General features: G+C 38.2%; 1 protein-coding gene across 4 annotated transcripts in view; it reads right to left on the bottom strand.

Moving 5' to 3' along the window:
• The window catches only part of ATP8B4 (ATPase phospholipid transporting 8B4 (putative)), a 327,254-nt gene that overhangs the window by 96,664 nt on the left and 207,675 nt on the right, over window positions 1–22,915 (bottom strand). For all 4 annotated transcript variants that reach the window (XM_027840872.1, XM_027840874.1, XM_027840871.1 and 1 more), the window contains 3 exons: window positions 20,586–20,674; window positions 15,132–15,328; window positions 2,233–2,441 (listed from right to left, as the gene is read on the bottom strand). In XM_027840872.1, the coding sequence (XP_027696673.1) occupies window positions 2,233–2,441; window positions 15,132–15,328; window positions 20,586–20,674 (495 nt within the window). The remainder of the gene's footprint in view (window positions 1–2,232; window positions 2,442–15,131; window positions 15,329–20,585; window positions 20,675–22,915) is intronic.

Here is a 22,915-nt window from a genome sequence, read left to right on the forward strand (position 1 = left end):
CAATTCATGGTTATAGTTCCTGGCAGAGTGGAGTCCAATGTCTTATTTTAATTTTATTCAACAAACATAATCAGAGCACAAGAGAAAACAAATATGGCCTCTAATGTCCCTTCCAGCTTTAGGTCTTTGATCCAATGATCTTATGTATTCTTAAGAACAAGGACTTCCCCACATATAGAAAGACAGAGCACACTGACATGTATAGGTCAGCCAAAACTTGCTCCAGTCCAAATATATCTCCAGCACCAGGCTACTGTCAACATTAGAACTATTCTTTTGGGAAGTCCCCATTAAAATACAAAGATGTTACTTGGAAGAGGTAATTTAATAACTCATTAGTACCCTTGATTATACTAACACAGAAAAGTACATTAGCTAGCTGTCCTCAAGGAATAGGGCACAGCACAGGTATATTTTAACTGGGGGTAGGGAAAAGGGGCAGGGTGGATGGAGAGGAATGATAGAAAAGATTTGGTACATTGCCAAGGAGGACAGGCCAGAATTGATGGAGATGGGAGCATTTAAAGAAAACACTGGGGAAAGATTGACAGGAAAGGAGATAAGAAAACTAACTTCTACTTTATACTTTTGTCTAAGAACCAGCCCAATCAGTGGCTATTTAGCAGCTTATGAAGAGTTTTCCATTAACATATAAAAGAAATTATATCAAATGGGACAAAAGAATAAGGCTTGAAATATGAAATAGAAAGACAGATCGATAGATAGATAAACAGATAGACAGATAGAATAGAATAGATATCTGGAGGAAAAATAAAGGAAAAAACAAAATTCTAGAGATGATTTCCATATTGGCTTTGCCACCTTTCTTGGTCTGTCTTAAGAGTTACTAGATTTTAGTACTGAAAATATAGGGGCTCTGAAGTTCCTGGTGTATACAACATCTGATAGGAGAAGGGGTGTAGGCCTTTCAGTCAGGCTGTAGAAATAACTGAAGGGTGCCTTGCCAAGGGTAGAAGTACCAAACGAATTGTCCATACATCCTTCATGACTACAGACTCATGTAACAATAGCTGACGCTCATATAGCATTTTAATGCCTATGAAGTGCTTTACATACAAATACTTCAATTTCATATTCACAATAACTTACAAGAAACAAGTGATTAAAGTATTGATTTTTTTTAATTTTCCTGATAAGGAAATGGAGGCTCAGAGAATTTAAACAATTTGTCCAAGTGCATAGGTAGAACTAGTGTCAGTACTAGAAAGTTTGATTCAAGTCTTCTCATTACGGGTTCAGTGCTCTTTCTATTGAACCTTTGTCAAAGGGGTCAAAGGAACAGGGTAATGAAGTACGAGTAAATTCAAAAGAACAATTTGAGAGATGGTGTCACGTAAAGGATAGAGTTCTGGACTTAGAATCAGGAAGACCTGGGTTTGAGTTCTATCTCAGACACGTAATAACCATAGGATCTTGAGCAAATCACTTCCCCTCTCTGAGCCTCAGTTTCTTCATCTGTCAAATGGAGAAAATAATAGCACCTACCTTTGCAGGGTTGTTGTGAGAATCAAATTAATGTGTTTAAAACAAACCTTAAAGTACTATATAAATATGAAGCACCATCATTATCATCATTTCATAGCAGCCATGTGTGTTTGTTCTCTGGAATAACTGGCCAATCAAGTCTCACACACATATGTATCTATATATCGACATACTCTATGCTATGTGCGCTATATCTATAGACTATATACACTAAAATAAATACATGAGGTACCCTGCAAACTTTGAAGTATCACTGCAGTTATTTCAGAATTTCTTTTTTGCTCATCAAAGAAAGTAACAAGAATTTATGCTCTCTAGCCTTACTTAGCAGCACAGAGCAGAACCATAGCATTTTAGAGCTGGAAATGACCTTAAGGATCATGACGTCCAGCCTCTTCACTCCACAGACATCCATGCAAAGGGTTTTGTATCTTTATGCATCCACCAGATTGCTTTCTGGTCCTAGACACAATGCCTCATACAAGAGATTAGAACCTAACAGTTTGCTAACTACTGCATCATCTTGTTTTGGAATTTACATTCTAAGCCAATATCATAGGATAAACAGAGAGCTTCATGAATCTATAGCTTAAGCCAATCTATTTTATTTCTTTATCAAATCACAAAAGGCTTTCTTCAATGAAATAGAATGGATGTAAGAAAATTAATTTGTAGAAAAATGTCAAAGGAAGGAAGTAAATTTTTTAAATGGGGAAAATAACTTACCATAGGTCCTTCCATTAATGGAGCATTTATTAAAAGTCATTATGTTTTGAGTGAGGGTGCCTGTCTTGTCTGAGAAAACATATTCAATCTGGCCCAATTCCTCATTAAGCGTAGTTGTCCGAGCCTCAGCAAGTGTCTCTTTTTTCGAATAGTACATCTTCCGATCCCAATTTATAAAGTGGCTATGACCCAGCCGGATAACTTCCACACTTTGAAGCATTACAGGGCAAGAAGAAGGGGAAGAAAAGTTTAGACAACATCAGAAAATGCCAAACTTTGTTACGATATGCCCACCAAATTCCTTAAAGGAAAATCCATACACAGACTATACAAATAAATCAAAGTGCCCTTTCCCAAACTGCTAATGATCTTTACCCTCTCAAAAAAAAATGTAGTTTTTTTTCCAAAATCTTACATAATCCTCATAGCATTTTTCCACAATGTTATTAAAAACAATGGGATAGGATAACACAAAACCCCAGCAAAACTATCTTCGTTCTCAAATCACATTTATCAGGCCCAGAGGAGTTATTTCTTGTATAGTGTATTGGCATACATGTACTCTTGGCTGACTCTCCTTTGGAGGAATCCAATTATTAAACAAGTTTCTAGGTTCTATCCACTAGATAACCTAAAGGAGTTGCCCTTTAAGGCCTTCTCCTCCACGACAGGTCATCAGACCCTCCATTTTGCTAAATGAGCTTTAAGACAATAGCTAAATATAGAGCAAAAGGAATTAAAGTTACTCTGGAGGGAAGGAAATGAGGTTGGCTAATTGGACTGCTGTCTCCATAGGGAATACCATCATTCACGTGGAAGGGACTGTTATTTCATGTTTTGATGATTGTTTATAACATTCCATAGCTCACATCTGTGGTTGGATAATGATGGTGTTTCTGTACCAGCACATTGTGGCCATGGGAGTCTTAACTAGAAAAACGATTCACGAGGCTGTGCGGTATAATGGAAAGAGCCCTGGGTTAAATGATTAAAGAACTGGAAACTAGGCCCCCTCTGCTGTGAACTAGCTGTATGACCTTCTGAAAGCTTTCCTGGGCCTTAGTTTCCTTGTTCGTAAAATGAAGAGATGGGGCTGATGTGTAAGATAGACACCAGCTTCAAGTTTCAGGGTTCTGAGAACATAACCCACTTGAATACAATATCCAGGGCACAGGAGTCTTAATACGGCAATCGGCAAAGCTTGTGAAGAGATTGACTTTGACTGCTCTATGTTGGTTGTTCGCTGAATGGATGGTTCAATTACCTCACTACATTGTAGCTTTCTGAAAATCTAGAACAAAACAAATGTACTCAAATACGGGTGTTTCATGTTAGCAGACCAGCAAATAAAAGACTGCTAAATCCATTCAAAAGACATAAATCCAAAATAACATGTAGAACATGTAGAACAAAGGAAGAGAGAAGAGTCTTTTTTCTTTAGGAAAAAGGGTACAGGAGATTTACAGTGGGACATCCTGCTTTTTGTTTTACAGCTTACATGCATAGGAAGTCTCTGTGATATAACGGAAAAAGCACAGTACTGGGAATCAGGAGATCTGGTTTCTGGTCCCAACTCTGCAGAGAGCTAGTTCTGTCACCTTGGACAAGTCATTACAATTCTCTGGGCCTTTTTAAAATGAGGAAGTTCAATCAATTAATAAGTATTTATTAAATGCCTACTTGGGCCAATACCTTAACCTCCCCAGACCTCAATTTCCCCAAATGTAAAATGAAGAGTTTGGACCAGGAAGGGCGGAACCTGCAGCCTCGAGGCCACACGTGCCCCTCTAGGTCCTTAAGTGCAAATTGAATTCAGTCAAAGGGCCGCACTTGAGGACCCAGAAGGCCACATGTGGCCTCAAGGCCACAGGTTCCCCCACCCTTGGGTTGGACTAATTAACCCCTAAGGTCCCTCCTAGGTAGAGGTAGATGGGTAGACAAATAGATTGACAGAGAGATAGACAGATAGACTGATAGACAAATGAACTGATAGATCAATCTGTAGATTGATAGACAAATAATAGATTGAACATTTATTGTTTACTCTATGCCAGGCCCCATACTAAGTGTGGGAGATACAAGAAAAAAAAAATAAGATGGTTCCTATTCTCAAGTACCTTACAATCTAATAAAAGAAAAAAAAACATAAAAGGAAGTCAGAAAGGAGTAGAGGGGAAGGAAAAGATTATCTCCTACGGCAAGACAGCTGGTGTGGAAGTGGAGTTGACGAGAGTGTGAGCAGGAAGTGAAGAGAGCAGAATGACCAAATCTCCTCAAGATATGGCATTCCCAGATGGGGACTCACCGATCAGCTAACAGGACTCAGGGTGGAGCCATCCCCAGGGGAAAGGGCTAGTGTGGGAAGTGGGACAGGTGGAAGAGTGAGCCAGAAGTGAGTTCTGATTCTAAGATTCTCCTAAGGGTCAGGCTCTATGACAAATGCAAACACAGTCCCTACCCCCAAAGAGCTTACAGTCTAGACTGGGAGACCCATGTATATATCTTATACTGGATGATCTCTAAGGTGTTGGATATAATATCCCATGATTCTTAGCTGAGTGTCATTTTATGAATGTCCAATCTTACGACACCAACAACTGGCAAAAAAAAATAGTGACATAAAACAAATTATTTTAACAGAAAAAAAACTCACAGACTAACTTCCTAATAATATGCTAAATTCAACTTTCAGGCATAAAAACCTGGCGTATATAAAAACTGCAGTAACTAGTTAGTGTGGCAGGAGTCACTAGACCAGCACTCTGAAGTCCTAGGTCGCAGAGCCTGCTCAGTCATTCCTTCTGTGTAATGGCTTTTCTGACTCTTGGGGGAGAAGTTGAATGATGCCAGAAGAGAGACTCAGACAAAAGGAGAAGGAATTGTTAAGGAGATTTGGAGGGTTTTTAAATGGTAAAAAATGCCAGAGATTTAATTTGAGGATGGTGAGATTTGGGAAAACTTGATGAGAAAAAGGACTGGAGCTGAAAGACAACCTATATAATGCCTAGATGGCAGAAATGTAGGGCAAAGGTCATACCAGCTCCACCATTCCTGTATTACAAAGTGCCCCCTTAGCTTCAAGGCAGTTTTCAAGGCTAAGGTTCACTCTGCCAAGGGCATAATGGGAGCTGAAAAGGCAAACAAAAACCATTAAGGCTGTTTAATCACAGATCCAGAAAGACTCCAAGGATTATAGAGAGGCTCGAAGCCTGTACTTTGGGGTGGGAATGAAGTGAAAGCAAATTTCTCATCCTGATCCAGCTTCATGTCAATACAAAACGGGGCTCCCAAATCATGTCAAAGAAGCAGTAAAAAGGCAGAGGCAAGAAGCGACAAGGCGCAGTCAGTTGCCAGGGGAAGAACTTAGGAGACTTTTTCAAGCCTGGCTATCAGAGAGTAAATGTCCCAGGAAATGTTCCATTCACTAGGTATGAAAATCCATAGGAACATATAACCCTCCACGGGTGGAGAAAGGGAGAAGAGAAGAGAAGGGAAAAGGTAGGAGGGGAAGAATGAAAATCATTTTACTATTTTATTTCTTTATTTACTTTGCCACTCTGTTAGAAACAAATTCTCTGCTATTTCATTTATGGCTCTTGCCTAATCTATTTAGAGAATGCACTAGATGGGGACCTGTCAGGCTTACATAATTATGATTACTCAAAGCACCGCATAATGAATGCGCGGTAGGTAGCAAGGGCTTCCAACAATATGTGGAGTCCATGCTGTAGTCTATTTAAAGGAAAAGAACTGAGGGTGAAAATAAAAGATTAGAGCTGAGGATCTAAAGAAACATTTGAGGATTAGAAAGGAGCAAAAGATGAAAAGGAGAAGGAAAGGAAAGAAATGGAGAAGGACCAAGGAGTAGGAGGAGGAGCTTGATAAGATGAGGAAAAAGAAATTCAGTTTGGCCATCAAGGTGCTTATAAGGTAAGAAAGCACTGCTGGGGTCTGATCAACTAGGAGGCAGCTAAGTTGCACAATGGATACAGTAAAGAGTTGGAGTCAGGAAGAACTAAGTTTGAATCCTGATTCAGATACTTCCTAGCTGTGTGACCTTGGGCAAGTCACTTAACTTCTCTGTGTCTCAGTTTCCTCATCTATAAAAAGTGGATAAGAATACTACCTACTGTGTAGGGTTGTTTGTGAGGATCAAATGAATTAACCCATGTAAAGTGCTTGTAAACCTTAAAGCACTATATAAATGCTATTATTATTAATTATCATTATTATTATTATCTTACTTCCAGAAAATACTGAAGACAGGGAGAATTTTACAATACTCTGCTAAGAATGTACAATGTTTATTTTATATGTTCTTCTTGTGGAAAAGAGGGAGAGATGTGCACTAGACACATACTGTTGTCTTTGTGGATTCAGAACCAGTTAATAATCCTAAAAGGCTCAATGTTCATATAAAAGAGGTCTTCAGTGGTGTGTCCCAGGGATCTGTTTCAGGTCCTATGTTGCTTAATATTTGTATCAACAACCTGAATGAAAGCACAGATAGCACTCAGTTCCGTAACCTATTCACCTCTCATGAGCTACTCCTCCACCCCACCTCAGCCACACAAAAAGATGGTCATAACCTTGATCTTTCCATCACTCACAAATATACCACTTCCATGTTCAATAACTCTCAAATCCCCTTGTCTGACCACAACCTATTGGCCTTTCACCTTTCCCTCTGCCTTCCCTTATATAACCTTATTCTTCTTTCACACCATGACCTCTAATCCCAATCTCCCCTACACTATCTACCCTCTCCTCTTCTCCCCCTCTTGACTCCTTAGTGAACCAATTCAGCTCTACACTGACCTCCACTCTGGAGTTCCTAATCTTCTTATCATATCACCAGTTATACCCAGCCAAGCCTCTGCCTTGGATGCTCCCACACACATGCTGCTAAATGAAGTCACTGCAAATTTATGTTACTATAAATGGGTCCACTAGGAATTTATGTTTTACGTAGCCTCAACTAGCCCCTAACTGCTGCTCAGCAATGCTATTATACCTCCTTTATCAACTCAATGTCCTGCTCTCCACAGCAGCTCTTCCAAACCTTTTCATCCTTCCTCAAACTTCCCATGACTCCCCATCCCCCCCATCTCTCAGTTGAAACCCTCATGTTTTACAAATAAAATTGAAGCCATTTGCTGTGAGCTCCCCCTTCCACACTCTTCCTCATCTCCTATCACGCAGGTGCCTTCTGCCACTATCACCTTCTTCACCCCTGTCTCACATGAAGAAGTGGTATTATTACCAGAGCTAACTCATCTACTTATTCAAGTGATCCAATTCCATGCCATCTCCTCCAACAGATTGCCCTCTCTGTCATACCCACTCTTTCACTTATTTTCAATCTCTCCCTTTCTCTTGGCTCATTTTCTACTGCTTACAAACATGGCCAAGTCTCCCCTACCCCGAAAAAATTCTCATATGATTCTTCCATCCCCACTATTACCCTTTGTAGTTAAGCTCAAAAAGACCATCTACAATAGATGCCTCCATTTTCTCTCCTCCCACTCTCTTCTTCAACCCTTATAATCTAGCTTTCAACCTTATAATTCCACTGAAACTATTCTCCCCAAAGGTACTAATGATCTCTTAATTGCCAAATCCAATGGCTTTTTCTTAGTCCTCATTCTCTCTGACCTCTCTGTAGACTTTGACACTGTTGATCACTCTCTCCTTAATGCTTTCTTCTCTCTAGGTTTTTGGGACACCATTCTCTCGTAATTTTCCTCCTACCTACCTGACAACTCCATCTCTCCTTCCTCTTCTGTAACCTTCTCCAGATCATGCCCTCTAACTGTAGGTGTCCTTTGAGGCTCTGTCCAGGACCTTCTTCTCTTCTCCCTCTATACCACCTCACTTGGTGATCTCAATGGCTCCTGTGGAGTTAATTACCATCTCTATGCTGAGGATTCTCAAATCTACCTTTCCTTCCCCATTCTCTCTACTCACCTCCAATCTCACATTTCCAATTGCCTTTCAGACATCTCAAACTGGATGATCAGTAGACATCTTAAATTCAACATGCCCAAAACAGAACTTGTTATCTTTCCCTCTAACCCTTCCCATCTCCTACCTTCCATATTATTGTAGGAAGCAACACAATCCTCTCAGTGGCTGAGGTTTGCAGCCTAGGATTATCTTGGATTCCTCACTCTCACTCACTTCCCACATGCAAGCTGTTGCCAGAGTCATTCAGCTTCACCTTTGTGATTTGTCTTGAATGGCCTCTCCTCTGACACTTCCATCACTCTAGTGCAGGCCCTCATCACCTCACACACTGATTATTGCCATAGACTCCTGATGGGTCTGCCTGCCTTAAGTCTCTCCCCACTCCAATCTATTCTCTACTTAGCCACTAAGATGATTTTCCTAAAATGCAGGTCTGAGCATGTCACCCCTTTATAAACTCCAGTGCTTCCTATTGCCTCTAGCACCAGATACAAAATGCTCTGCTTGGCATCCAAAGCCGTTTCCAACCTAGACTCCTCCTACCTTTCCAGTCTTCTTTTACCTCAGCCCTCAACATGTACCCTTCAATCCAGTGGCATTGACCTAGCTATCCCAAAACCAAGACATTTCATTTCTCAACTCTGCATACTCTCTCTGGTCATCCCTTATGCCTAAAATGCTCTCCCACCTCCACTCTGACCACTGACTTCCCTGACTTTATTTAAGTACCAACTGAAATCTGACTTTCTACAGGAAACCTTTCTCATTCCCTCTTGATTCTAGTGACTTTCCTCTATTAATTATTTCATATATATCTTGTATATAGCTTTTTTTTACATATATGTATTTACATGTGGGCTCCTCCATTAGAAAGTAAGCTCCTTGAGGGCAGAGACTATCTTTTGCTTCTTTTTGTATCTCTAGCACAGGACCTGGCACATAGTAGGCACTTAATAAATGTTTATTGATTGATTAGTGATATACTTATCACAAAGCTGGGAGCAATAGCTAATACAATAGTTGAGAGAGTCACTATCCAAAATTATCTCAACAATTTAAAACTTGTGGCTGGATCTAGTAAGGGACAAGCTAATAGGAGTACACAAAGTATTATCTTTGGTTCAAAAACGTACTTCAAAGTACAAAATGGGGTGAGGTATGGCTTGGCGGCAGTTTGACAAAGATTTGAGGGAATTTAGCTTCAAATGTGTCAATAACATGCTATGCCACACTATTGCAAAAAAGCAAATGCCACCTTTAGCTGTGTTGAGAAGCAGAGTTTAGAACTAGGGAGAAATTAGTCCCACCACACTCTGCCCTGGTAAGACCACAGCTTGAATACTGTGTTCAGTTTTGGGCACCATGGTTTAAGGAAGGATATTGATATGATGCAGAATCTTTAAAGAGGATAACCAGTATGGTAAAGGTCCTTATGATCATGCCAAATGAAGATTAAGTGAAGAAAATGCAGATGTTTGGCCAAGGGAAGAGAAAACTTTGGAGGAACATGACAGCTATCTTCATTTATTTAAAGGGCTATGGAAGGGCCATATGGAAAGGGCTATATGGAAGAGGAATGGGGCTTTTTCTACTTGGCTAAAAAGGGCAATTCCAGGAACGTGAGTGAACGTTAAAAAGAGGCAAAATTAGGTTTAATGTCAGGAAAAAAATGCTAACGATTATAACCGTCCAAAAGTGGAGTGGCAGGGACAGCTAGGTGGCGCAGTGGATAGAGCACTGGCCTTGGAGTCAGGAGGACCTGAGTTCAAATCTGACCTCAGACACTTGACACTCACTAGCTGTGTGACCCTGGGCAAGTCACTTAACCCCAATTGCCTTACCAAAAAAAAAAAAAGTGGAATGGCCTGCTTTAAGAAGCAGTAGGTTCCTCTTCATTCCAAACAAATGCTGCAATATCATTTGTCAGGTATATTATAGAAGGGATTCTTGTTCAGGGATAGGTTAGATGAGACGACCCCAGAGCTCCCTTCCGGTTCTGAGATTCTGTTTCTGTGATTCTGTGGGACCTCAGACAAGTCTTTGTTTTTCTCATTGGTAAAATCCTCTACAGCTTAGATAGTCACTGAGAGTTACCAAGAGCACTGAAAAGTCCATATAGACAATTCGAGTCTAAAGCAGGACTTAACTCAATCTTTCTGGCTTCAAGGATAGCTCTCTAGCTACTATTCCACACTGCCTCTCTAATTCTTAATATCAATTTTAAAAAAACTATTAAAAAACCTGATAACAACATTAGGAGTAGAATTATCTACTTATGAGTAGAATTATCATTTAGAAGAGCATTTTTATATTTGTCACTGCCTGACTGCTTGAGTAAAGTCACAAGTGAATAACTTAGAAACACAAGGAATGTTGTTTCCTTTAAGGTCAGGCTAGACTACCAGGCCTTAGATGCTAAAAGAAACAGTATTTCTTATCCTCTGTCTCTTTCCAGGCAATACAGAACCCCGTCCTCTGCCACTTTCCTTCCAACACCTTCTTTGAGCAATAAATCACTTCCTCACTTAAAAAAAAAATTCAAATGCAATGAATAAAAAATGCCAAATCACTTCAAAGAAGTTGTGTGTGCATAATATACTTGCTTCCTGATGACAACACGCACATATGTGTTTGCACATGTTCAGATGGAAAGCCACTAGGCACATTTGAGACATAAAAGGAAAAGTCATAAAAGCTGACCATGGTTATTCTGGCAAGGAGCAGGATTTACTACAGATGCTATAATTGAATACAAGCATGAAAAGTCTTCAGAATCAAAGATGAGCCAGTAGTATACAGCTTAAGTAGAGCCCAGTCTGGCCACAACTCCAAAGGGCCCAAAGTAATTTGTGGTGAGATAGTGATATGCCACTACCGCAAGTCAATTCTGCACGACTTTGACATTTCAGTTTACTGACTGGCATCTAAACAAGAGCACTTTACATATTAAAATCTCTCCATCACAATTAAGAATGAATAAGAGGGGAGGAGGGGAAGAAACAGGTAAAAATGAATGGAGGGGCCACATAGAGATGACAGTGATATTAATGATCCTAGGGTTCTCATTTGGATAGTACTTTACGGTTACAAAGGAATTTAACAGACATCATCTCACTTGAGTGCCATCACATCCCTGTTAGGTGGGTAATACAAGTATTACTATACCTATTTTATAGATATAGAAACTGAGAAAGGTAACATGGCTTTCCTCAAGATCATACAACAATTAAGGCATAGAGACACATAGTCTCAGGTTTTTCTGACTCCAAGTTCATAGGATCATAGATATATAGCCAGAAGGGAGCTCAGAGATCTTTTAATCCAAACCCCTCATTTTACAGAGGAAGAAACTGAGGCCCAGAGAAGGTAAATCACTTGTTCAAAGTCATGTAGTTAGTAAATGTTGGAAGTGGAATTTGAATCAAGGTAGTCCCGCTGTACCAGGCTTTAAATAGCTCCTCATCAATTAGTAAGCAAGTCAAAAAATAAGAGATTTTTGGAATGGAAAAATAAAAATTCAATTTGATAGTGGCAATAGACCCATGAAAGTTTTAGAAAGCATCCCCTTTTCAAAGGGAGCTTGATAGCTTGGGTGAGACATTTTTATACACAATGAATACAAAATATGTATAATTAAGTTGAATAAAATGTTTCCTCTATTGGAAGTGAAGCACTGAATCTACTAGTTAAGAGGCTGACTGAAATGGAGAATTCACACAATTTCTGAAATTACATTTATTTTTCTGGAAACTCTAACGACCTCATCATCATTATAGGTTCCCTGTCAACGGAGCTTTACAGTTTACAAAGCACTTTACGTACAATACTCGACTTGATCTTTACAACAATCCCATATGGTCACTAGTGCCACTATTATAACCCCAATTTACAGATGAGAAAACTGAGGCGCCAGGAAGTAAAGTGCCCATCATCACCTAGATCTTCAATATTTCCCCCTATATCATGCTGCCTCTCCATTATTTTTAAATGATGATAATTTGTAAATTGTTTTTTTTTTTCATTGCAGCCAGGTGATGCAGTGCATAGAGTGCCCGACCTAGAGTCAGGATGACCTGAGTTCAAACCTGCCCTCAGACACTTAGTGGCTATGTGACCTTGGACAAATCACTTAACCCTGTTTGCCTCAGTTTCCTCACCTGTAAAATGAATTGGAGAAGGAAATGGTAAACCACTTCAGTATCTCTGCCAAGAAAACCCCAAATGGGGTCATAAAGAGTTGGACATGCTTGAACAACAAGAAAACTACTTCTTTGATTGAGACCACAGAAAAGCACTAAGGAAAATTTCTAAGGCGCCATGAAATATTGCATTTAAACAATAGAATGTTAAAGATGAATCTCAGAAGCAATCTAGATTCATTTCATAGAGGAGGAAACTCACCCAACAAATGAACCAGCAGCAAAGTGAGGTCTAGAACTTGGGTCACAGAATCATAAATTTGGAACTGGAAGGGACCCTACAGGGCATGTAGTCCAATCTCTTCATTCATGTGGCAGCTAGCTAGCCCAGCAGATAGAGCACTAGGCCTGGAGTCAGGAAGACCTGAATATAAATCTGGCTTCAGAGACTCACTGGCTACGTGACTCTGTCTGCTTCAATTTCCTCAGCTGTAAAATGGGAATAATATTAGTACCTACCCCACCCCAGGGTTGTTGTGAGGATCAAATGAGAAAATATGTGTAAAGTGCTTAACACAGTTCCCACAACATAGTAGGTATTATATAACTGCTAGCTAATATTATTATTAACTGTTTGACAAATGAAGAAATCGAGTCTCAAAGAGGTTAAATGACTTGGCCAGAGTTATACAGGTATAAGTAGCAGAAGTGGGATTTGAACCTGGGTCTTCTGATACCAAATGCAAAACTCTTTACTCTCAACCAAGCTTTCACTTCATGGTATCCTGATATCTAGACTAGGCTTCTTTTCACTGCATTATAGTACCTTTCTTAGACCACAATAACATGATCCATTTCAACTCTAACCTTGTCAGTCCAAACCTATCTGAGATCAACCATGAAATCAAAAGAGTTTTGCATTGTGTTTCTCCTGGTTACATGCCAAGCTAACATTCAGCATAGTGTATTGAAAAGAGCTCTGATTTTAAATCAGAAGACTTGAGTTCAAGTTCTAGCTTCACTGAAGTGGTATCAGATAAGTTTAAATAATTAAACAATCACTTTTGAGCTCAGTTTCCTCATCTGTGAAATGTAGTCAATGATATTTGTTCTACTAACCTCTTAGTGGCTCTGATAACAATCAAAATATTATGTAAAAGTGATATATAAATGTAAGTCAGGTTTCAAGCCAAGTCTGAGGTATTTTGTGTGCTTCATGAGTGACTCCATATTGATGGAGAGAACTCTAAGCGAGACGTGACATGTAATGGGCAGAGTTTGTATGAGAGTTTTGAAGAAAGAGAGAGGTCCCTATTTCACCCAAGGGGAAATTCCCCAAAATATCTAGAAATGCAAGACGGAAATTAGGGACATGTTGAGGAGCCAGTTTCCCCTACATATCTGTAGCTTCCAAAGTCTTTCTCTCTCCACATCTGGAGTTGATCCCAAAGAGAATGTCTAGAATCACCCAAGGTTTTTTGAAGGAGAAAAAAAAAAGACTGCCTCTCCTCTTCAAAGCTCTTGTGCCAACTTCACCCTTAACATATCATGTTGCACTCAGCATTTTCTCTACCAGCTGGGCATCACTAACCTTGCAAAATCCTCCAAGTTTCGCCTGAGACCAGGTTTATATAAACATAAACTATTATTCTTTTCATAGCCTTCAATAATTTTATTTAGTATTTTATTTTTCCCCAGTTACATGTAAAAACACTTTTTAACATTCGTTTTTAAAACTTTGAGTTCCAAATTCTCTCCCTTCCTCCCTCCTCATTCCCCTTACAGAGAAGGCAAGCAATTCAACACAGGTTATACATGTATAGGCATGCCAAACAGATCCATAATAGTCATGTTGTGAAAAAATATATAGATTAAAAAAACTCAAGAAAAACAAAATTTTAAAAGTATGCTTGATTCTGTATTCAGACACCATCAGTTCCCTCTCTGGGGATGGATAGCATTTTTCATCATAAGTCCTTCAGAGTTGTCTTGGATCATTGTATTGCTGAGAATAGCTAAGTCATTCACAGCTGATCATCTTCCAATATTGTTATTACTTTGTACACAATACGTTTAACTTGGCATCACCCCATGCAAATCTTTCCAGGTTTTTCTGAGAGCATCTTGCTCAAAATTTCTTATAATACAATAGTAGTCCATCATAATCATATACCACAACTCATTCAGCCATTCCCAAATTGATGTGCATCAATTTCTAATTCTTTGCCCCCAGAAAAGAGTTGCTATAAATATTTTTGTACATGTAAGTCCTTTTCCTTTTTGTTTTTTTTTTAATCTCTTTTGGGATACAGACTTAGAAGTAGTGTTGCTATGTCAAAGGGTATGCACGGTTGTATAGCCCTTTGGGCATAGTTCCAAATTGCTCTACAGAATGGTTATAAACTATTATTCTTGCTAATCATCATTATCATCACTTGCTGGGAAGGAGACCAATCCCAAGACATCAATCCAGGAGACCTAGAATTTCTAACATTTAGATTGAGCCTGTTCCTGATTAATTTGGATTTTCAAGTTTATACTGATACCCACGTGTTTAAATGAAAATTAATTCTAAAAAACAGAATCAAGTCAATGAGCAAATGTGTGCTACAATTTGAAAATGTAAATGTTAAGCAGATTCAAAAGCTTAGTTGCCTTGTTTGGGACAGATGTCACAGATCAAGTTCAGTGGGAGCAAGGCAACTATCATAATTTTTCAAAATAAACAAAATACTTATATAAAACATACAGACATCACTTTTTTCACATTATGAAAGGGTCAAGACCTCTTACCTCACATATAAAGAAATAGGCACGACAGTATTCAGAATAATAACGTACGACCAAAATGTTAGAAATCCCGAGAAAATGGGATTCTTCACTACTTCATCTCGGAAAAGGAATGCTTGGAAATAGTCCCCAACTTGATGCTCCCAGATTGAGTTTCCTATTGCGAGAATAATTCCCATACATACCAGAAACCCAAAGATCTGAAATTAGAATAGCAGACTGGTTATGGTTACTTGAACTTAAATTCCTAGACATTTTCAAGATTATAAGAGCTAAACTAAAAGCCATGCTCATTCAATATCCTCCCCCCTCCAAAACAAAACAAAACTTAAAATTGTCATTTGAAAACTAATCTAGTGAAAAATAATTCTTGCTGCTTCACTTAGCAACAATAATCAATGAAATGCTCTCTTTACCATATGTTAAAGTTTAATACTGATGAGAGTGGGAATAGCCCACATAAGTAGTCTCAAAAATGAAATAAAAGAAGTTTCTTCCCTATTTTAAAGGCCAGGTAAGTTCAAGTCTGGAAAAATGTTTGGGGCAAAAGAATGAAGACATAGATGTATGATATGAATGACAGAATATAGCATTCTCATATTGAGGAAGCATTTTGGCAGAAAGTCCACCCACAAAATTCTTAACAAAGGGCAATAACACAAGAATTACAGAAATAAAACTTAGGGGGGGGGAAAGCATATCTATTTGCTTTTGTTTTGAGACCTAGGGAAGAATGAACAATTAAAATAACACTACCTGAATCTGAATTATATGTCTATGAATCAAGCAATCAAGCCACAAGCATTTGTTAAGCACCTACTATGTACCAAGCATTGCACTAAGTGCTAGAGAGGCAAATGCAATGAATGAAATAATCTCTCTTTGCAAAATAGTTTATACTCTCGTGGGGAAGAAAACAAGGTCTTTGACCTTCACGTTCAAAAAAAAGGAGAAAAAGAATTTTTGAAGAATCAAATCAGATCTTGCAATCGTCAATTAGTCTCTTTCAAACAATTTTTAAAAATCATTTCTTATATAAATACTTTAATTGGTGACCTCATCATTGCAGATGTTCCATCTACTTATACAGATCATAAAGCTGGCATAGCCTTCAAGAACCCAAGACTCTTGCCTTAATGAGGCATAGGACATGGAGCCAAGAAGACATGAGTCCAAATCCCAGCCCTGAAATTGACTATTTGAACATGAGCAAGTTTCTTGATCTCTAGGAACCTTTTTCCTTATCTGTTTAAAAAAAAAGTGGGGGCAATTGGACTAGATGACCTCTAAGTTACCCTCTACCTCTAATTCTATAATTTATAGCCAATAGCAAGCATTAGCTATAAACAGACAAAAATATAGAGATCTAGACACTGATGCACAACACCCATTTACATATATGGCAATAAGTCAAGACCTCATGATCTAAACTTGTAGTCTTAGAAAGTTCCCTGAGGCTCAAAAAAGTTAAATAATTTGCCCACGGCACACAGCTAAAAAGTTTCAGAGGCAGGGCTTGAATCCAAGCCTTTCTGGACCCCAATGCAGCACAATCTCCTCTAAGCCACGTTTAGGCATAATTATGGGCAAATAGACAAATTAGCTCTACCTATCATTTGACATTATTGTAAGTCACTGCTAATCTGAAAGAACGTTTAACATTAGAAAGGCCAGGTGCATCAATTGATGCAAAAATTTTTAAGTTGAAATAAAAATTTTCATCCTACTACATACATTTTCTTCATAGATAGAAAAAAAAATACGTGCTATGTAAATTAGCACAGCTTGGTCCCTTGAGGGGACCTTATAATGCCAATCCCTTATAATCAATGTCAATTTACATATGGCTTTGTATTAAGCAGGATAAACAAAACAAAATAATAAATTCTTTAAAGGTACTTGTGAGACCTTTTGCTTTTTGGAAAACTGGCTCTGATGACTTTGAAAGGCATAAAAAATACTAAAAGTTGTTTCCCATTTGGGCAGTAGATGATTTATTCTGCTTATCTTCAGTCAAAGCTAATAAACTTGATGGTTTTTAATGGTCTTAAATAGTGCTTAGTATTTGGCAAAATTCTCTTCATCATTTTCAGAGAGACATGTCTCTTTGCAAATTGGCATGTGTCCAAATATGAAATATGCCATGTACAGTAAAGGAAATTCAGGGTCAGATAATGTGAAAGTTTGTTAACAGTCTGGTGACTGAGAGACATCCATAACAATATTAGAAAACCTGTAGTTTCTGGGATGTATGTTATTTAAAAAGAGATTTTCTAATCTTTGTCATTCCCAAGAAATAGCTTATAAAATGAAGGAAACAACCCAGAATCTCGGAGATGAAAGGGACCTGAGATTATGTAGTCTGACCTGGGCCTGAACAAAAATTCATTCCGTAACATGGCCAACAATTGGTCATTCAGGTTTTGCTTGAATACGTACACTGCAGGGAAATTCTCTACCACCTAAGGCAGCCAATGCCACTTCGGCGATAGTTCCAAAAGCTAAGAATTTTTTTCCTTATATTAAGCCTAAATCTGTCCCTCTGTAACTTTCATCCATTGTTCCTAATACTGCCCTCTGTGGAGAAGCAAAATAAGTCTAATGTCCCGTCCATGTGATAGCCTTTCAAATAGTTGAAGAGAGCTATCGACCCCCACCCCCCAAGTCTTTTCTTCTATAAGATAACCATGCCAAATTTCTTCAATTGACATTAACATGGTCTAAGTTTGAGGCCTTTGACAATCTAGATTATCCCCACCCTCACCCCCAGATGATCTGCAGTATATCAATGTCCCTCCTAAAACATGACATCCAGAATTGAACATAATAAAAAACTATTACTTCCTTAATTGTGGATGCCGTGACTCTCTTAGTGCGGCCAAAGATCACATTAACTTTGGCCGCCATATCTCACTATTGACCCATATTGATGTTGGAGTCCAATAAAACCCTCAGATCTTTGTCAAATGAACTGCATTCTAACATGCTTCTCCCACCTTGTATTTATAAGGCTGATTTTTGACATTTACACTTATTCCTATTGAATTTCATAACGGATTTGACCCAATGTTCTAGCCCAGCCAAGACTGTCTTCCATCATGACTGTCTCATCTAAAATGTTTGCTCTCTCACTTAATTTTGCTGAGAATCCTCAGGTCATGGTCTATTCAGTTTAACAGTGTTACCATGCCCTTTAAAAGATGTTAATATGAACTTTGTTTCTGAATTTATGTCTAATATAATAATCAGTTCCAACACCTTGGGAGAATCTTCTTGGGAGCTGAACACAACTAATCTAGAGGTTTATCTTCTTTCTTTTAGGGAAAAAAAAACACATATTTAAATGTCCCCTTTTCCATTCCATAATTGAAAAACTGTGTAAGCAGGGGTTAGAAGTAAAAGGGTTTGATTTAACTATACAAAGAAATTGCATGTGTTACTTTAAAATAGAAATGAATATATTCCAAGTCTTATTATTTTGTTGATATAGTTGGGACTGGTTGTCAAAGTTCAGAGAACAAATAATTTCTGTTCTGATCACTTTTAAAAGATTCCAATCACTCATTGCTTGGTATAAGATTCCCTTACAGAGAATAAGTTACTGGATTTGGAACTAGGAAGATCTGGATTCTAAGTCTGTCTCCAACACTTACAAACTGTGTAATCCAGGTCACAAAGTGACTTAAACTCTCTAAACCTCAGATTCCTCATCTGTAAACTAAGAATAATAATATCAAAAGGTTGTTGTGAGGTTCACATGAGATAACTTCTTTAAATGCTCAAATATTCAAATTGAACTGTCATCTCACTGATTTGGAAGTGCCTTCCAATGGTGCAGATCACAACCCATCTATGTATGCAAATCTTGTCCAAGTCTTCTTATAATTTTGTAAATTTAGATTACTTAAAATGTATTATTATTTCTTTCCCCTACATAATCAAATGTATCAGTCTGCTAAAATACAGCCAAGAATCAGAAGGAATGATAGCCACTACTTAACTAATAAATGACCTTAGTTCTTTTGGTGGTTAGAGATTAACACCCCCTCCATTGGAGACAACCAGAAACCACTTGGTATTTATAAAGAAAACAATGCCTACTCAAGACTCTCCCTGAAGCAATCAGGGACAGTCTTTCCAAAGTTATTTTTAAATTGTAATGTCTTAAATAAATATGAGTCATTATTAATAATAACAATAAAGTAAATATTGGTTTGAACAAATGGATTATAGAAGGTAGTTTAAGACCAAAAGTAAATTAAGTACCTCCCTTCACTGCTCTGCTTTGAACTCTTTGCTCTGATTCCATATATTCACCAATCAACATATGTTGAGTGTCTTGAGGGCCTACTTTGTGTAAGATACTGTGTTAGATGTTGTGGGTGATACAGAATACAGGGCATAGATCCTCAAGAAAATTATCATTTAGCTTATAACACAAGTCAACAAAATTATGTGAAACATTAATTAACAATAAAGTCAACAATACAAGAGATATCAGAAGGCTATATAAAATGACAGGCGGGCATATCCTACCTCATGTCTATTTACAATAACACATAGCCAAACCCTATGTAACTCCAATTCCACTGTAATATTCTTGGGTGGTAAGCCCAGGCTGTTGTAGCTCCTGGTTCCCACAAAGGGCAGCTAGATTCCTACTCCCTGGGCCAGGGTATAACTTGCCTAGTTCTTTCTCCCTTCCCAGGAAGCTCTTCTCTATTTCTATGGAACTTTTTCCTGTTATGCTATTTCTTAGAAAGTTGTGCTTTCATAGAATCAATTAACAATGTTGGCTAAGGCAGACTTTTGGTTACCAAATGAGGGGCATAAACAATAAATTGCTATCTGTTCAGAGAATGATTCAATACAATTCAAATCAATTTAATAAATATTTATGTTCTAGGCATCCTGATAACTGCTGGGGATACAAATAAAAAGAAAGATAGTCCCAGCTCTCAAGGAGTTTACATTCTAATGGAATGAAGAGACAACTATGTGTATTACAATGCTCTGGGAAGACTTCTTGGAAGAAAAGAGGCTTTCTTTGCCTGGATCTTTGAAAAGTAGGAATGATTTGAATCAAAAGAGAGAACAGGGCATTCCAAGCCAGGGAATGGCATTCTTAAAACACAGAGACAGAAAGGGCACCAAAGAGCTTTCATTTCTGTGATTTGATTTTCTAAAACCATAGTGGCATACAGAGCGGCATAAAAAAAAAAACACTTAAAGCCACTCCCAACCAACCTTGTATTGCTCACCATTATGAAAAATTCCATAATCTTTTTTCTTAATTCATTGTAGTATGTAAAACACAGGATTTCTGTTCCTCAAATTCTAAACCCATATCCCTCAGGGAAATCTTTAGATTTCAAAGAGAATTTCTATAAAAATTAGTAGAGTATGTTAGAATTTTTATACTCAGCAATATTGCTTAGCTTTATTGTCGTAACTTACCCACAGTACTAGAGTATTCATTAGTCGGTCAATACTTGTCCTTTTAAATTTAGTCCTACCACTATTCTGCATTAGTTTAGTGTCAGGACCTGAAAAAAATTAAATAACAACTTCAAACTGATTATTAGCAATTATTATAACTAATTTATAGTAATACATTTATCCAAAATGACTTTATGGAATGAGTTTAACTTAAAAATTGAGAGTCTATTTAAATTAATTTCTAAGTTTCGTTGTCAGTAAAGGACAGTAATTTCAGGGTAAGCCAAATGACAAACAGTAATCTGTCATTTGACTCAAATGTCACAGATACTTTTGTTTGTTTTTTTAAGTTGTAGCTAAAGGTCTTAAGAAATGCTATTTCAGTTTCCATGGGCAGAATTAAAGATAGGTTTTGTTTGTTTTCTTTGAGTGCAAAGAAGTTGAGTTTAATGAAGACATTAAAATTGAAGATGGTGAAGAAATTAACTTATGGAAATGATGAAAAGGTATGAAACATAAAAAGGCAATAATAAGCACAAGAGAAGAATGTAGATTAATTTTAAGGAAAACATTAGTGGAAAGTTTATATCTTGCTCAACTGATTATAAGAACGTAATAAAATACTTTCGTGAATCATTTTTAGTGTGGGTGGAGTCAGAAATTCAGAATCATCTTTCAAGCTATAGTTCACATCCATAAAGCATTTGAAAGTTCACAACTAGTTTGCTTAGCCACAATCCAATTATTACTAAGAGAGGTTAAATGAATTGTCCTGAGTCACACAGGTAAAAATGTCAGAGCTAGGAATCTCATCTGAGTTCACAGATTCCCTGAAATCTATTTCTGGACTCTTTGGAGGTCCATGGAGTCCAGGTCAAGAACTCCCAAAGTAAAAAGCCAGAAGAGGGCTAAGACAGGTAGAGAAGGTGAACTAGAGAAGCCAGTGCCAGTTCAGATAAAGGGGAAAGGTGTTGGAGGTGGAGAGAAGGATCACTAAGGAAACAGCCCTGATAACCAGACCAGAAGCTAAGTGAAGTGGGCAGAGCAGAGCCAACAGGAACTCCCATAAATGTGCTTGAAGACTTACAGCATTATAGACAGAGGCAGTTGTAAGGCAATACCCAATTCAGATAAACATGGGCAAATGGATGGGGCAGCTAGGTGGTGCAGAGGACCTGGATTTTGAACCTGAGTTCAAACCCAGCCTTAGACACATAACACTTACTAGCTGTGTGACTCTGGGCAAGTCACTTAACCCCAACTGCCTTGCAAAAAAACAAAAAAACAACACACAGGCAAATGTAGGACAGCAAATGAATCTAAAGATGTCTTAAGCCCTGAAAAGAGATATTGTAATAAGACTACAGCAGTTTCAATACATCAGTATTTAAAGCAGGATTCTGGCCCTGACCTGCCAGAACATAACCGTGGGAAAGAAACAGTTGGGATAGGTCACTATACAAGAAGACAGGGCCCAGGCATGGAATTCTCAGAGCACTGAAAGCTGCAGTTGGAGGCAAGGCCATCTCAACAACTGGGCACCAATACTGTAGAAGGCCTGACACCAATGTGATCTCTAACATCTCACTGGGGCCTGTTAAGTCCACAGCAGATGAAGAATCCAATTCCTGATTAAGAATCATGCAAAGAGGAGAAAGACCAGCTAATCCTTGAACCCAGAAAGAGGGTACCAGGAGATTGAGATAGAAGCCAGGGAATTAGGTGAAGGATTAGGCCTAATAGCAGCAACAGTGGCTAACCAAACAAGGTGTAACCAACCCATGTAAAAGTGCTGCAGGGGATTAGTCCAAGACCCAAATCCCAAACCAAATACTGCAATAAACAGTAGAAGATACAGGTAAACTGGATAAAATACCAAATACAATTAAGAAAGTCTGTCAATTAAGAGAAGTCCAAGAGGTATACTCAGAAAAAGAAAATAACCCTACAATTATAAACAGGGCATGGCAGGGGTTGGGGGGGGGGGGACATCAAGGAATTAGAATTCTTCAGAAATTATTATGACCCATGAATACCATCAGGAAAGAACATTTAATACTAGACAAAGGAAAAAAAAGATGAGTCTTGATGGTTGCTGACTCCATTATGAGAGATATGGAGTCAGTCATATGCTGGCTTGACATGGACTACTGAGAGTTATGCTATGTTGCTCAGAAGGGTATCCCAGATGTGACAGGGAACAAGCTAGGACTTCTCAAACCCAACAATTAATAGCCACTCCCAGTAATTCATAAGAGAAAAAATAGTATCAGCAAGAAAAACAAACAGCAACTCCAGAGATTATTAAATATTGAGCAAGAGATTGGCCCAGACTTCAGGGTACAGGA

This window comes from Vombatus ursinus, unplaced genomic scaffold (genome assembly GCF_900497805.2).
Source record: "Vombatus ursinus unplaced genomic scaffold, bare-nosed wombat genome assembly UNPS02014848.1, whole genome shotgun sequence".
In the NCBI taxonomy this organism is placed as follows: Eukaryota; Metazoa; Chordata; class Mammalia; order Diprotodontia; family Vombatidae; genus Vombatus; species Vombatus ursinus.